Source organism: Macrosteles quadrilineatus, unplaced genomic scaffold (assembly GCF_028750875.1).
Source record: "Macrosteles quadrilineatus isolate MER2022 unplaced genomic scaffold, UCM_ALF_1.0 Scaffold_3__2_contigs__length_128488019, whole genome shotgun sequence".
NCBI lineage: Eukaryota > Metazoa > Arthropoda > Insecta > Hemiptera > Cicadellidae > Macrosteles > Macrosteles quadrilineatus.
In genome coordinates this window covers 24,640,763-24,655,510 of record NW_026542596.1, presented here as the reverse complement: position 1 = coordinate 24,655,510, position 14,748 = coordinate 24,640,763, and the positions used below count along the sequence as shown (strand labels likewise).

At 34.2% G+C, this 14,748-nt stretch overlaps 1 protein-coding gene across 2 annotated transcripts in view; it reads right to left on the bottom strand.

The window, feature by feature from the left end:
* LOC128990613 (S-adenosyl-L-methionine-dependent tRNA 4-demethylwyosine synthase TYW1-like) overlaps positions 1-14,748 on the bottom strand; it is a 42,611-nt gene that overhangs the window by 24,989 nt on the left and 2,874 nt on the right. For both annotated transcript variants that reach the window (XM_054413082.1, XM_054413083.1), the window contains exons 2-5: positions 13,048-13,196; positions 10,363-10,461; positions 7,636-7,830; positions 5,476-5,631 (exon numbers count right to left, since the gene is read on the bottom strand). In XM_054413082.1, coding sequence (XP_054269057.1) covers positions 5,476-5,631; positions 7,636-7,830; positions 10,363-10,461; positions 13,048-13,196 — 599 coding nt within the window. The remainder of the gene's footprint in view (positions 1-5,475; positions 5,632-7,635; positions 7,831-10,362; positions 10,462-13,047; positions 13,197-14,748) is intronic.

Genomic DNA, 14,748 nt, shown 5'->3' with positions numbered 1-14,748 from the left:
AAACAATGATTATAATTGGACTGTGGTGGTATTTAAATTGAATATTTTGTCTTTTCATACGTCAAAAGGTAAAATGATAGATTGTATACTTAAATGTGCAAACTTACTCAACAAATTATAAGCCTGGTGCAATTTAGTTTAATGATAATAAATAAAATGTAACAACATTATCTGGTAGAAGGATCCAAGGATGGTTTCATAGATTATACACTGAAGATACAATTAACTGCATTAAGCCAATTATGTTTTTTCCCAGCAATCACTGTGATGGGTCTTTTCAACTAGTTCGTATCAGTTTAAATTTCAGGGATTTACATATTTTTTTAATGAATTGAGTAAAACACAAAGCTACGCTTACATGGTTGTGTGTTGACTGACATTGTGAATAAAAATTCAGTACAATACCATCATAGAGCCTTAGTCACAGGAGGATACAGAAATAAAATAATAATAGGTACTCATATAATGATTAAAATAAGTGTAATATTTTAGAACATCTTGCGTAGAACGATCTGAAATGGTGTACTAGAATGAATACTTTAGTACTAACATTTAAGGGAAGAAATTATATTTTGTAAACAATATAATTTGACCAGTTTTTAGATTGGTTAAACAAAATATGCAAAGAGTCAATTACAACAATGTGTACGATGAATTGCTACACATGATTTCATTGTCAGAATATTTTCAGTCATCATTGCTGTTTAAACGGATTTTACTGAAGTTTTACCTGATTACTTTGTTTTACAAAAGTGATAAGAAGCTGACTGTTATCAAACAAAATTTCAATCAGATGGATTTTGAGAGAAAAAAAAGTAATATTGTGTGCCTATTATCAGTGGGGGTTGTTTTTTTCTAAACTAGCTTTAACGGGTTATTCCTCTTAAATTAAGTTATGTTTATTTACTCTTAACTGCATTCTCACATCATAGCAAACATTAAGATAGAATTTAAAATGATATTTCTACTATACATTGAAGTTTTAACTCAAAGAGTAACTACTACAGTTTTGGCTCTTTGGGCTACAATTCCAATCACAAATTGCCTGACTACACACACCGTTAAATACAAGATTGAATTAGAAGTTTTTGTCTGCTGCATCCATCTTCCCTATTACTGACCCAATAATTGATTATTACTCTGGGAATAAGCTTTTCTATTGGGAAAGGTTACCACAGTGAGCATATTCCAAACTACAGCCAGGATTGATGAGATATCACAGTACACTGTGGTCTGTATACTAATATTTTCACTGTTTTAAATCAGGATTTCCACTCACACTTGTAAATTAAATTCACAGTCTTAAGGGTTGTATTTGCTTATTTATTTAATTTTGTTAGCTAACAACAATAATGCACTTTGTCAAGGCAGGAACTTGGCGATATAAAGCAATAGTGGACATTTTTAGCTCTGTCCACAAATTTTGGGCAATGATATTCTGCTATGATAAATATTATACAATTAACACACAATTAAATTAATTATTATACAAATAAATATTATATAATATATTAATACAGATTTCTGATTTCGAAACCAAAGTATCTAAAATCAAAGATTTTTTCAAACCACCAAAACAGTTCAACAGTTTTGAGGAATTGTAACTGGCCCTTTCCAATTTGAAGGATTTAACTGTGATATTTACATCTCAATCACATAGTTTTTCATAGTTTACCAAATGTATGTTCATTTGTGATTGTAACGTTTGGTTAAGTACCCTGTTAATCTCCCTACTTCACTCTAATGTAAGTTTCTTGTTCACAATAACAATATTTACTCTTCTCAAAACAACCATTTGAGTTGAAAACGTTTAATTCCTAAAACAAACTAAAATTATTTATTGTATGTATTCTGTAATGAAACCACACTGTACTAAATTACTGGATGTAAAATGTAAATTATTATATCTGGATTAAAAGAAAAGTTATTATTTGTAACTAGATGCAGTAACTTACACCATAGTTCAAGTTTTACTACAACTTCCAGCATTTTATTGTATAAAATGCACGAGTACGAACAGAAGATGCATGGACCAGACCTTCTCCCTCTCTCTCTTTCAACACTGATGACTCACCGTGTTAACAGTACTGCACTATATTTGTTATCAAGTCCTTGGTGTAACACTTACTCCATTGTATTATTTGTACTGCATTATTTCTAGGCTTTAAATTTTGTGGCCTGTAGAAAACGTTTTCCCACTATTGTTTTTTCTCCTTCTAGATAAGTGAACAAACAGCTTAAGTGGGTTCCAAACTACCTGGTCACAGACCCCAAAACCTATGGTGTTTCACGGGATTTGTACCCAGGCATGCTCTAACACTGGCCATTCCCTAGAGTTAAGAATCATGTGATTATTTATATTCATTCTATACAAGAATAAAGTTATTTAAACAATTAAATAAAAAAAAAAACTGTAAGACACTATTACAATTTATATTGGCCATTTTTACTGAGGGTGTTTTTCTTTAGACACTCAAATCATTATTGTAAATACCCCCGCCGCAGCAAACCTGCAGACTAAGCGAATTTCCATATGTCTGATTGGATTTACACTAAAATGTCTACTTAAAAATTTAACATTTATTTCCTATTTAAATAGAATTATTTTAACAGGTACTTAGGTTTGCTGCATCAGGGAGGGTAAAACTTTTTTTGTATAATGTTAATAGTTAGTAAGAAATAAAAACATTTTCCAAATTTGATCAAAATATGTTCATAAACAAGCAAACTACAACAGTTTACTCATTCTCCATAAGAATAACATGGGAATTTAAAATTTACATTTTTTTGGAATTTTCTCCGTAACCATTAGGCGCATAGTAACACTTCAACATACTAAATTCTTTGTTTTTTTAAGCTCTACAAAATGGTTTGAAAAGATTTTGCAAAATTGTATTTTTTTTGGGTCAAAAATGGGAAAAACCTATTTTTACCCCATAAAACCCCCCGTAAACCCCCGTTCCCATAGTCCGATCATGCTGGTTCGCGAACTCGTTCGAGTTTATCCCACCTTACACCTTCAAACCAAATTTTACCAAAATCGGACAAAAATTACTCAAGTTATCGTGCGGATGGACACATATATATATATATATATATATATATATATATATATATATATATATCTATATATAGATATATAAAAATTTGAACGAATGGTGTTTTTGGCCTCTGGGGACATCAAAATGAAAAAGTAAATCGGTCCCGGGTCTAGGTCTTACCGTGCCACCTACGGTAATAGCTACTTCCCTATAGGGAAATTCGCTAAAATGTAATTAATTCATTCACGGAAGAAAACATTTTCCCCTCTCTAAATCACAACAGCCTGTTATCACAGAATTGTTCACAATTCAACTCCTATCATTACTTGATAGTGAATCTTATTTACTCAAAACACACACTAAATGGTTACAACACAAGGTAATTTTGTTTCTTGACTTATCAATATCTTATATTGCAGTGTCAAATATTATACCGGTACCTTTGATTGCATTACAAACTTAAATGGTTTTATTTAGTTAGGTTTTATTAAAAAACGATTGCCTAGTTTATATTTAAAATGTCATTAAAAATATTCATTTACAATATGAGGTTTTAGATCAATTATCATATAAGCAACCAACCCCCTGGACCACTTCCCATTAAAAAGACTAGGCCCAGAACAAAAAAAACCTAACACATACTGTGACGAACAAGCAAGTCACTTAAAAGAGAACTACAGTATCTGAACTCCCTGAAAGCATTTCCGATCTCAGGGTTTATTGCTGAAAAAGCCATCATGACTGCCAGAAAGAAGATTATGACCTAAAGTTAAGAAATATTAAACAATGCTATCACCAACTATATTGCTTGATGACAAAATAAATCCTAAGCCTTGTGGAATGTCGTAAATTCTGAGTGTATAACCAAACAATCACGGACGAGGAGCGAGCTGGTGTAGTGGTAGAGCGCGGGACTTCAGTCCCTGAGGTCCCGGGTTCGATCCCCGCCAAGTCACCAATGGATTTTATCCAAGTGATAATGCCGCAACCCCTAGGTCTAGCCTGAAGTAATGTGAAAACAATCCCAGGCTCGTGCCTAGCGTCCTAGGAGAAAAACCTTACAATCACAGGAACCAACACAAATTTCAACTAAAAGTAGACAGATAGCTGGAAGAAAATCATAAAACTATAGCTAACCATCTCAACCTCTACTTCTCTCAGATTGGCCAAAAAACCCTAACCACAAATCTACAGTTGGATTACTCACCATGCCAATTCCAGTTTCAACCCGTAACTATCAGAGATGTAAAAGATAAAGATGCCATAGCTATCGTGTGGAATTGATGAGATTCCAGCTAAAGCTGTAAAACACTGTGCAAATCAACTCGTAATTCCATTAGCAGCTATCATCAATAGTCTTCCACCCTAAGTCAGTTCCCAGTTCCCATCCTTACTGCCTCGAAAATATACCCTTAACACAAAGGCTCTGTTACAGATGTTGAAAATTACCGCCCCATTTCACTCATATTTGTCTTCTCCAAAGTAATTGAAGATAATGAAAATATTGTTGTAAACCAACTAATGGCACTTATTACGAAAGAATCAAGTGCATTGTTGAGTTCATCATTGACCAGCTAGAAGAACGCAAACATGCCTCATCAGTAATGCTTGATAGCAAGGCATTTGATTGTCTGGGCCACAACCTTATCTCAAGAAAACTACCTTGTCTTGAAATTAAAGGCAGGCCGAATGCATGGTTTGGTAACTACCTTCAAGGACGAACGCAAGCTGTCTAAATTCACTAAAGTCACTTCTTAAACACTGTTCTTGCAATTTTGCAGTCAAATCTATGTACTAAATTTAAGTTGTACAATTGTATGACGCCATTGAAATTTCTTGACAAAACTGCAAATAAAGATTAAAGAAGAGTTCGGTACTAAAGGGCTAGGAAATAGAATAGTAACATTTTTGGCTAATTCACATTATATTATACATAAGAACCAACAACAAAAATTACAATTACATTTACAGTATTTTTTTTCTCTTCATGCATCACAATAGACTAGCCTATGCACTAATATAAAATTTTTCCCTTACCAATTTACAATATGGTCTAAACAAGATAGTTCAGTGGAAGCATTTATGTGAAGAAGGCAGAGAGAGACTAACTGCATGCACTAATTTATCACATGCCACCATTAGCTTGTCCTTCAGTAACATTCTTGAGATCACCACCCAGACCAAGAGGAATACGGTAACAGGCAGATGAGGTTTAGTAAATGTACACAAAGACATATGTTTTGAATACGGTAACAGGCAGATGAGGTTTGGTAAATACATGTACACAAAGACATATGTTTTGAATACGGTAACAGGCAGATGAGGTTTGGTAAAATACATGTACACAAAGGCATATGTGTTATGAAGTTTAAACATTGAAAAAACATTTATTTGTTCTAAACGTGCATGGACCAACAATAGGCTAGTTGCTCACCAAGCCGAGATCTGGTTTTCCTGAAGTCACGTAGTTCACCACAGACTCCGTCCAAGCTTTGAAGTCATCCTGTAACGAGTCTTCATCTCCTAGAGTGAGGGGGATCACACGGTCGGCGCCCAGCTTTGATAACACTTCATCTACCTGTTTGCCCACCTGGGAAATCATACACAGTGTTTGAATTAACAAATTCTTCATGTTTACCAGGATTCAATAACATTTCATAAAATAATAAATAAATAAATAAAAATAAAATATTAATTTACTGATTTAATTAATAACCATACATTCCTCCAGCAATTAATCCTGTAATCGTCTCCTTCGATCATTGCAATATCGTGATCATTGCAATATCGTGATCGTCTTTCACACTTGTGGAATTTCTGTGATCATCCACTGCAATCAATCTTTTTTTTCTCATAAATTTCTTTAGGATGACCTTAAGAGAATCACTCTGTTTTGAGTAGACCCTTGGCCATAAGATATTAACAACTATTTCCAATTTTCCGGTACCATGAAAAATTCATGTACAATGTACAGACGTTTTCTCAATCATCAAAAGGTGGTTTGGATTAGCGGAACTACAATAGTCAATCACTGGCTTTAACTTAATCATCATTAGTCTATTTTTAAATAGGTGACACATCACTAGTCTAAACATCTTAGAACTGGACCATTGTCCGAATTAGAGAAACCCAAAATATCAGAAATAAAAAGTAAAAGATATGACAATGCATAGTTTCATTTATAAACATTGGCTTTCAAAGTTAACTGACGTTTGAACCAAAATCAATTAATAATATTTGTTAAAGGCTACTTTTTATCTTAAATCCCAAAGAGGAGCTCATTAAATTAAAATAACTCTTCATGGGTCTCTTTGATTTTAATACACGGTCGATGTCAAAAGAAGTTTTTGCCCAAGTATTGAAATATTAGACCAACAATCTAATTTTATAAATATATCAATACAAAAAGGTATAAAAACCATGCCCAATCATTAAAAACATTAAAAAATGTTACACATTTTTTATAGCAAACAGAAACAACAACACCATAGGTAACACACGGAACTACACTTTGGGAATCCTCCGTGCGAGCGGTGATACATCCACCGGGCTCTGTGCTACATGACTCCTCAGACTTCATCTCATTAAAAGGGATTGTGCGGCGGAATGGGTCAGAGAAAAATAATGTTCAATCAGTTCCTAGAAAGAGGCCCGTGAGGTACTCTTAGATCTGCCAGCTGGCGGTTCATAAAAACATATTTTTTTATAAAAACAAAAATGTGCCCGGAGGAAAACTTTGTGGTGTCACCTATGAAGGTTAAACATTTTCCATTAGGCCTAAATAAAAAAAAAAACCTCTAACATAATTAGTTTTAGAAAGGAAGATTTTTTCACAATATCTCAAATAAATTGAATAGAAAACCAATTGCGAATGCTATTAAATTAACCCACTATGCAAGTTGTAGAAACTTCTTTTTTTTTAACACGTTCAGTGCTGACTACAACAATTGATGTAGTTGCGCAATCAGCACTACATTAGTTCAGTATGAGCTCAGCCATTGCCGGGGAATGTTAAAATTGTTGCTAGCCTGTAGCTTGGAATGTGAGCTTTATTTTAGTGTAGGTTGGTACTAAAATTTCCCATAAAATCCCGTCTGACAATGGTTTTGTACCGGTTTTGAGGATTTTCTCTCTTTAAGCAATATTACAAAGCCACTGACTACTGATCCAGGCAGTGCTGCTACCTTTGGGTGTTTTAGGGAACTATGTCCAATCTCGGGCTAACGTAGTACAATGGTCGCTGCTCTTTTGTTATTCGTCAGATTGAAATATTTGAATGCCAATTGTGTTCGCTGTTACGGTACAGAGCCGGGGCTTCGCCGCCAATGGCGAGCGCCTGTTGGAATGCCTGCCGCAATGATCGTGTTAAGAGGTTGGCGGACTTTTAATCTCTGCATTTTCCGTCAACATCGCTACTGGACCTGTGCGTAGAACGTATCCAGCAAAACAAGGGGTGAGCTGGTACAGTACAAAGCTGTAAAAAGTAGTGGCAGTGAACAGGCCACCGACTCACCTAACCGTTTATACAGTAAACAAAAACATCTGAAATAATAAAAACATCAGCATTTAAGGTATAATTCCTACAATCACTTACTTTGTTGTAGTGTGATTTATATTGAGAATTTCCTAAACCAAACACTCCATATCTTAACCCCTTGAATGCTCCCTTGCTGTATCGAAAGTCATTTACCGCATCATGAAGCCAATTGTAGAAAAAGCTCATATTTTGAGGAGGCATTCCTCCATCATGAGTTGGCAAAAGGAACAGACACATGTCCTGTAAAGAAGCCTGAAAAGAAAGACTCATTAAAAACTGTAATCCGATTAAGAACTATGGGAAGACTTGGTACTGTCATTAAACCTTAAAGCTCCTAATTCACCAGTATTTTAGCGCCATTACATGATTTTTTTAAATAATAACTAAAATGTCTATTGAATGAAGTAGGTCTACTAACATTATTTGAACTAGCCTACTGAGTAGGTCTGAAAAAAAATCTTTAACTCTAGTTTAGGCTAAAAACTTAATAAAGCCAAGTTTAACAATCTTAAAAATGAGCGATTGTTGAAAAGACACTTTTTGCCAGTGTGATGAACTATATTTTAAGTCATATTGCACTATTATTTGAACAAATTATACTACAAAACTAAATAGTTTTCTTTTAAAGTAACCTCATAAAACTACTTCTAACTTGTTCTCAATTTAATTTGTATATAGAAACAAGCAGCGGTTTAGTACATGAATCAATTGTCTCGTCGATTGTGTTAGTTTACATTAACCCTTTGAGGTCAATTTTTTTCATTTTTAGGCGAGTTTAGGTTACCATTTGAGCAGTCGGGAAAATGGCACCCGGCGACCTACACTCGCCATTCGTCCGCAAAGGGTTAAACTATCCATATGTCAAACTATTTACAATAAGGCAACAATAAACTACAATCAATTAAACAATCGATACATACTTTCGTTACATGCGAATGTTTACAATCGAAATTTACAACTGAGTTGACATCAGGTGATTTTTACTCCCTAGGGGCTAAAAACGATTTTTACTCCCTAGAGAGTAAAATGACTAAAATGCCTCTTCATATCCGCAACGCATGCATTAAAAACGGCTGTTTTTGTTGCGCAGTATGACAAAAACTACATTGGTTTTTGGTTATCAAACTAAAAATAAAATTTTTGTACAAAGTAAAGCCGGACAGTTTCTTAGCTTTTTGTGTCTTCATGGGATGGTGGTCCCAACTAACAATGCATTGATTAACGTTTAATTCCTTTTAAATGTGTTATTCAGAGCTTAATCATTTTACCGTCTAATTGGGAAGGGTTAATTTGGCAATGAACTCTTTCCTCGTTGATTTTACCATAAACAACAATTTTAGTTTTTTAGGGATTTTAGTAATTCATGATGTTAAATCTATTTACTACTACAGAATTCTCTTTGATTTTGAACTTTTTTTGTTTTTCTTCACTAATACCAACCAAGTGATCTTTCTTAATATAGGGTAGGTACTAGAAGAGTACCTGTCCTTCAACCCCGGTTGGCGTATACTTATAAAATGATTATTGCAGTTACTAATGGCCTGCATTTGCAATAGGAGAGGACATGGTTTTAGAAATTTTGGTTCTTTAAATTTACAGTATGCTAATTTATAACACATCTACCATAGCCATAATGTTCTACCACTGCACCTAAACAATAGAAAAAAGTAAATGATCAAACATTAGCACAATGTCAAAAATTATTTATTAAATTAAAAACATAAACATAACTGTAAACAATAATACTTTGACAGTTCTCATTGTGTATCACAGCTTTTTTTTGCTGCTTAGTATTGGCAATGAAAACAAACCCTTTAAGAAGCGAAATGCTTATGGAGAATAGTCAGACTGGAATTTTGCCGCCGAAATGAGCTTTGCACGGCCGTGGCGGCCGTGATCGCTCGTGCGGCGCACAACTCAGAATCTCTCTATCTCTTTCTAAGTAGATTCTTTGTTTCACTCGCTTTTACTCAGTCAACTGACTTGGCCGCACGCTCGCAATGGTCCACCTAGTAGCAGCCGCCGCGGGAACTATAAAAAATTCAAATATTTCCAGACTGAATTTGTATAAAGCCATTGCGCTTCTTAAAGGGTTTGTATTCATTTGCATTGGTTTTATTACCTGTTTTCATCAGTGTAAAACAAATATAAAAATAGTGCTGCACCCTGTTGGTAAATCTTGTAAGTTTGTAATACTATTAAATACCATAGAACCAACTTGTTTAGTTGAAACAAATAGCAAAATGCTTTATTTCCTTTACAATTTTAAAACTCATAAGAATAACATGAAAAATTTGAACCTCTGTGGGCCGTGGGGTATAGCCCTATTACAACTTTAATATGCCTATACGTTTCTCAAGACTATCAAGTAGGCCTACCACTCTACAAACTGTCAGCTCGATCAATCCAGTAGTTTTCACGTGATTGAACTTCAGAGTTGCACACAAACATCCATACTTTCACTATTATAATATTAGTCTGATATACATGACTAGTTACAACCATAGACAAAAAGAATTAAATATAGACTGTCAGCCGTGCTGCGGTTACCATGGTTACCATAAGTTCCGGCGCACACCGCTGTAGTTTACGTAGCGCGTACGCTGTAACTACCGTGGCGATCCCAGCGGTGTGCGCCAGAACTTATGGTAACCGCAGCACAGCTGACGGTCTATATTTCATTCTTTTTGTCTATGTTACAACTCAGCCATACATCATTAAAGAACATAACATTTACCTAAATAAGAAGTTGAGGCAATAAATTAAGTAACTAATCATACTTACGTATTGCAACATCAGTTCTTCTGCATCAATATTTATAATATTAAATACAGCCACATCTGTCACCTTCTTCAATTCTTTCCTTAATTCTTCGCTTAGACGCTAAAAATTAATAAGATGGAAGAGTAAATTAAGATACCAAGAGACAAACTACACAACAGTTAACTAAAATGTTAACCCGTTTGCATCGGATGACGTACCAGTACGTCAGCAGCGAAATTTGAAAATTAGATTTTTACCAAAAATGTAGGCCTACCATATAGGCACATTTAACACATTTAAATTTGTTCATCAAAATATTATATTCCTTGAATGATTTGATAATTAGTAACACAGGCAGGCATGCACAAATTTTTTTGAAAAGTATAAAAAATAGTGTACCGTAAACATATCCTAAATATGTATAAAATAGGCTACATAATAATATACATATAAATACATTTTTTTATTATTTTCAGCTATAAAATACTAGCCTATAAAATATTATAAAATAAATAGTCTAATATATTTTTTTTGTTTTATTGATAGGCCTACCGGGATTTTTGGTAAATAAATCAGACAATGCAAATGGGTTAAGGAAGGATTCTTTCTGTCTTTATAGGTCTTAATGTATTCAAAATTGAGATAGTGATTGAGTAAGAAGACCCTTAGGAACTTTTCGACAAGAACTATTTTACGACAGTTGGTTTTCAGCGATTACCTTGTGCTACGATCTTTTGACTGAAAACAGACTTACCTTTGTAGGAACTCTCAGAAGAGACAAGAGAGAAATTCCACGAGATTTTGTTGACAGTAAAGATTAATCTTCAGTGTTTGCGTTTCGAGACAGGTGTACTATGGTATCGTACAAAGGGACAAAAAAGGAGAATGTACTTCTGATCTCTTCCATGCACGACGATGATAGGACGGATATGGACATCGAGTCATACTCGTATGGAAAGCCGGAAATTGTTCTTTTCTACAATACTAACAAAGGAGGTGTGGATACAGTTGATTGTTATAAACAACATTATTCAGTTTCGAGAATAACCAACCACTGGTCAATGACAGTGTTTTTCGCTTTGCTGAACATAACATCTCTGAATGTCTTCATAATTTTGAATGAAAACAGAAATCAGCCAAAAATATCTAGAAGATCATTTTTGAAGAGCCTTGGAATGGATCTATGTCTAGAGACACTACATGACATCAAGAATATCTGTTTGTGGAACCCCAGGGTTTACCAAAGAACAAGTAATCTGCCGACAATGTGGCGGACCACCTCTGGACATCCCGGCGATGGAGTAACAGAAGGGCGGTGTTTCAAATGTGATTGGAGGAAAAAACGAAAAACAAAAACAAGATGGATAGTGTCAAGGCTTCAAATGCAGGGAGCACACCATATAGCTCAGTGCTTTGACTGCAGGCAAGGCGAGGAAGAGATGGAAATGAGCGATGGTGAATAGGCACTACTAGCACTTAAGGGATAGTAGCAAGTGAAACATGAACTATTATTATTAAGTATTATTAACTATTACTATTTCATATTTCATTATATTATTTTATTGTAATTATATCATAATTAACCATTTATAAGGTTTACATCAAATGTAGTAACTTTTATAAGAAGTTTTTATAAAATCTTTCTTTTGTTATAGCAATTTTATGTGTAATAAATTTGCGTAATAATAGATTTCCGAGCGGAATCTGCTGTTTTTTATGATGCCCAGGGTGGGGCGTGCCAGTGCTGCCAACTTTATTCATTTGGCCATCATGAGTCACCCAAGATGGACCTTTGTTTATTGGTTTTGACCTATTTGTGTGTGAAGAAAAATATACTATAAGGAAGGGGGAGGTGGGCTGTTCACCCAGTGAATCAAAGTTGTAGAGTAGATGGGGCTTTCACGGTGTGTCCTGAAATTATTGTATTATCCAATGATTTGAACAAAAATGTAAACTTAAATATGCCTGCTCTGATAATTCTTTCTCCGATTAAATCGCTTTTTTTGTACCCTTCAATCGAGTACAATAATCATCCATTAATTTACAATGATTAGGCAATTCCAATACTGTGGATGACAGAGCACGGGTTGGTTGGCAGCGCTGCATTCTACTCAACAGAAAACGCTATGGTGTTAAAGGGTTCCATTTGATCCTATGTAAATAACTCCCCGACGAAAAGCACAATGGATCCCGGCCGAGGGAAAACGTCGTGCATAAAAGAGGCCTTATACGCAGCTGATCACTTTATACTTTTTATACTTTTTTACACTTTTATTTGAAATGGAGGGACAGTGATACAACCATGGACCATTTTATTTTACTTAGAGGATGTAATGTTGTTAGGCAATTTTGGATGAATCAGACTATAGAGATCTGAAAATTAGGACCACATACGGTACCTACCTTAAAGATTAGCAAAAACAATATTTTCATCAGTTGAGCCCATCAAAATTACTGGAACATTCAAAATTAATTGTGCTGGTAACTAAGGCTAAAATCTATTAAAAACTCTTCTCAAAGATCGGTAGAGTGATTATCATGGGATACTTTCAAGCCCAGATACTAAACAAGAATAAAGAATTATGGTTTGAACCTAAAATACTAATTGAGTAATGTTCAGTGTGAAGTTGTAGTAAATAATGACCTAAAAACTCTTTTAAGTGGTTTATACTATTACCTATTAATTAAATAATATTAATATCTTACCTTTGAATTTCCAGTAACAGTTCCATACAATATCAACACTTTTGGGACCTTGAATGTTTTTGATTTCTTTGATTTTTTATTCGAATCTTTGAGTTTCTGTGATTCCTTAGTATAAACCTTCTTTGATACTTTTTTTGAAGATTTTTCTCCTAAAAATGATCATGTAAAATATGTTAGGAAAATAATTAGGCCTATGAACTTTAGTGATAAAGTTTTGTATTCACCCACATATACCTTTGCAATTTATGAATAGATTGTTTGTTAACAAGAGTTATAGTTAGCAAAATTAGGGTTTAAAAAAATTGTGTAACAAATTGTTTGCAATGCTAAAATTGTTACAGAAGCTTTGAATGTAGGCCTACATAATATTTTCACGGGATGAGGTAAGCACACAGGCAAATTGTGTTATTAGGTATAGGCATGGACAAAAAGAATTACGGTAAATATAGACCGTTACCATAGGTTCTGGCGCACACCACTGGGAGCACCATGTAGTTGCGGCGTACACGCTACGTACCTACATGGCGCTTCCAACGGTGTTCACCAGAACCTATTGTAACCGCAGCACGGCTGACATTCTTGTAATTCTTTGGCGAATTTCCCATATAGGGAATAAGCTATTACCGTAGTACTCATGGTTAGACCTGGACCCCGGGACCGATTTAATTTTTTGTTTTGAGGTCTCTAGAGGCAAAAAACACCATCCATTCAAATATAGTGTGTCTGTTAGCGCGATAATTCGACCAAAAATGTTCAGATTTTGATGAAATTTGGTAGAAACGTGTAAACCTACGTTTATTCCAATGAGTTCGCGAACCAGCATAATCGGACCTTGGGAACGGGGTTTTATTTGAGGTTTTATGGGGTAAAAATAGGTTTTTACCATTTTTTTTTTGACCCTAAAAACAAAAAAAATTTGAAATTTCTTTCTAAACCATCTGATCTCTACCAAGTGGAGATAAAAATAAATAACGTATTTAATTTTGGCATAAAAAATCCTTAGATTTCATTCATAAACACATAGGCTCTCTGTGTTTGTAGAGCTTAAAAAAAAAAATAATTTAGTATATTGAAGCGCTGTTGTATGCCTAACGTTCATGGAGAAAATTCAAAAAAGTGTACCTAATTTAAAATTCCCATGTTATTCTTATGGAGAAAATTAAAACTGTTGTAGTTTACTTGTTTATCGATATATATTCATAAAATTTGGCAAATTTATTTATTTCATCCTATACTATTGACGTATGGATGCAATTCTTTGGATAATAAAGTATTTTATTATAGATTCTGAACTTATTTGAGTCAAAAACACTTTTACTTTCCCCGTAGCAGCAAACCTAAGCACTTTATAAATCTGATGTTATTTAAATTGGGAATAAAAATGTCATATTTATGGAAATACTAGCAGAGCACCCGTCCTTCCTACGGGGTTGGCATATATGTATAAATGCTTATTGCAGTTATACTCAAGCTTTGCGTTTGCAATGAGGGAGGGCAAAGTTTGATAAAATTGACTTCTTTAAATTTAGGTACAGTATTCTATAGTATTACACATAACTTATAGGCCTACCATAGCCATAATGTTCTACCACTTCACCTAAACAATAGAGAAAAATAAATTACCAAAAATTCAAAAAATATCATAATTTATTCATGAAATCTTAGGCCTACTAATATTAAAAATATAAACAATCCTACTTT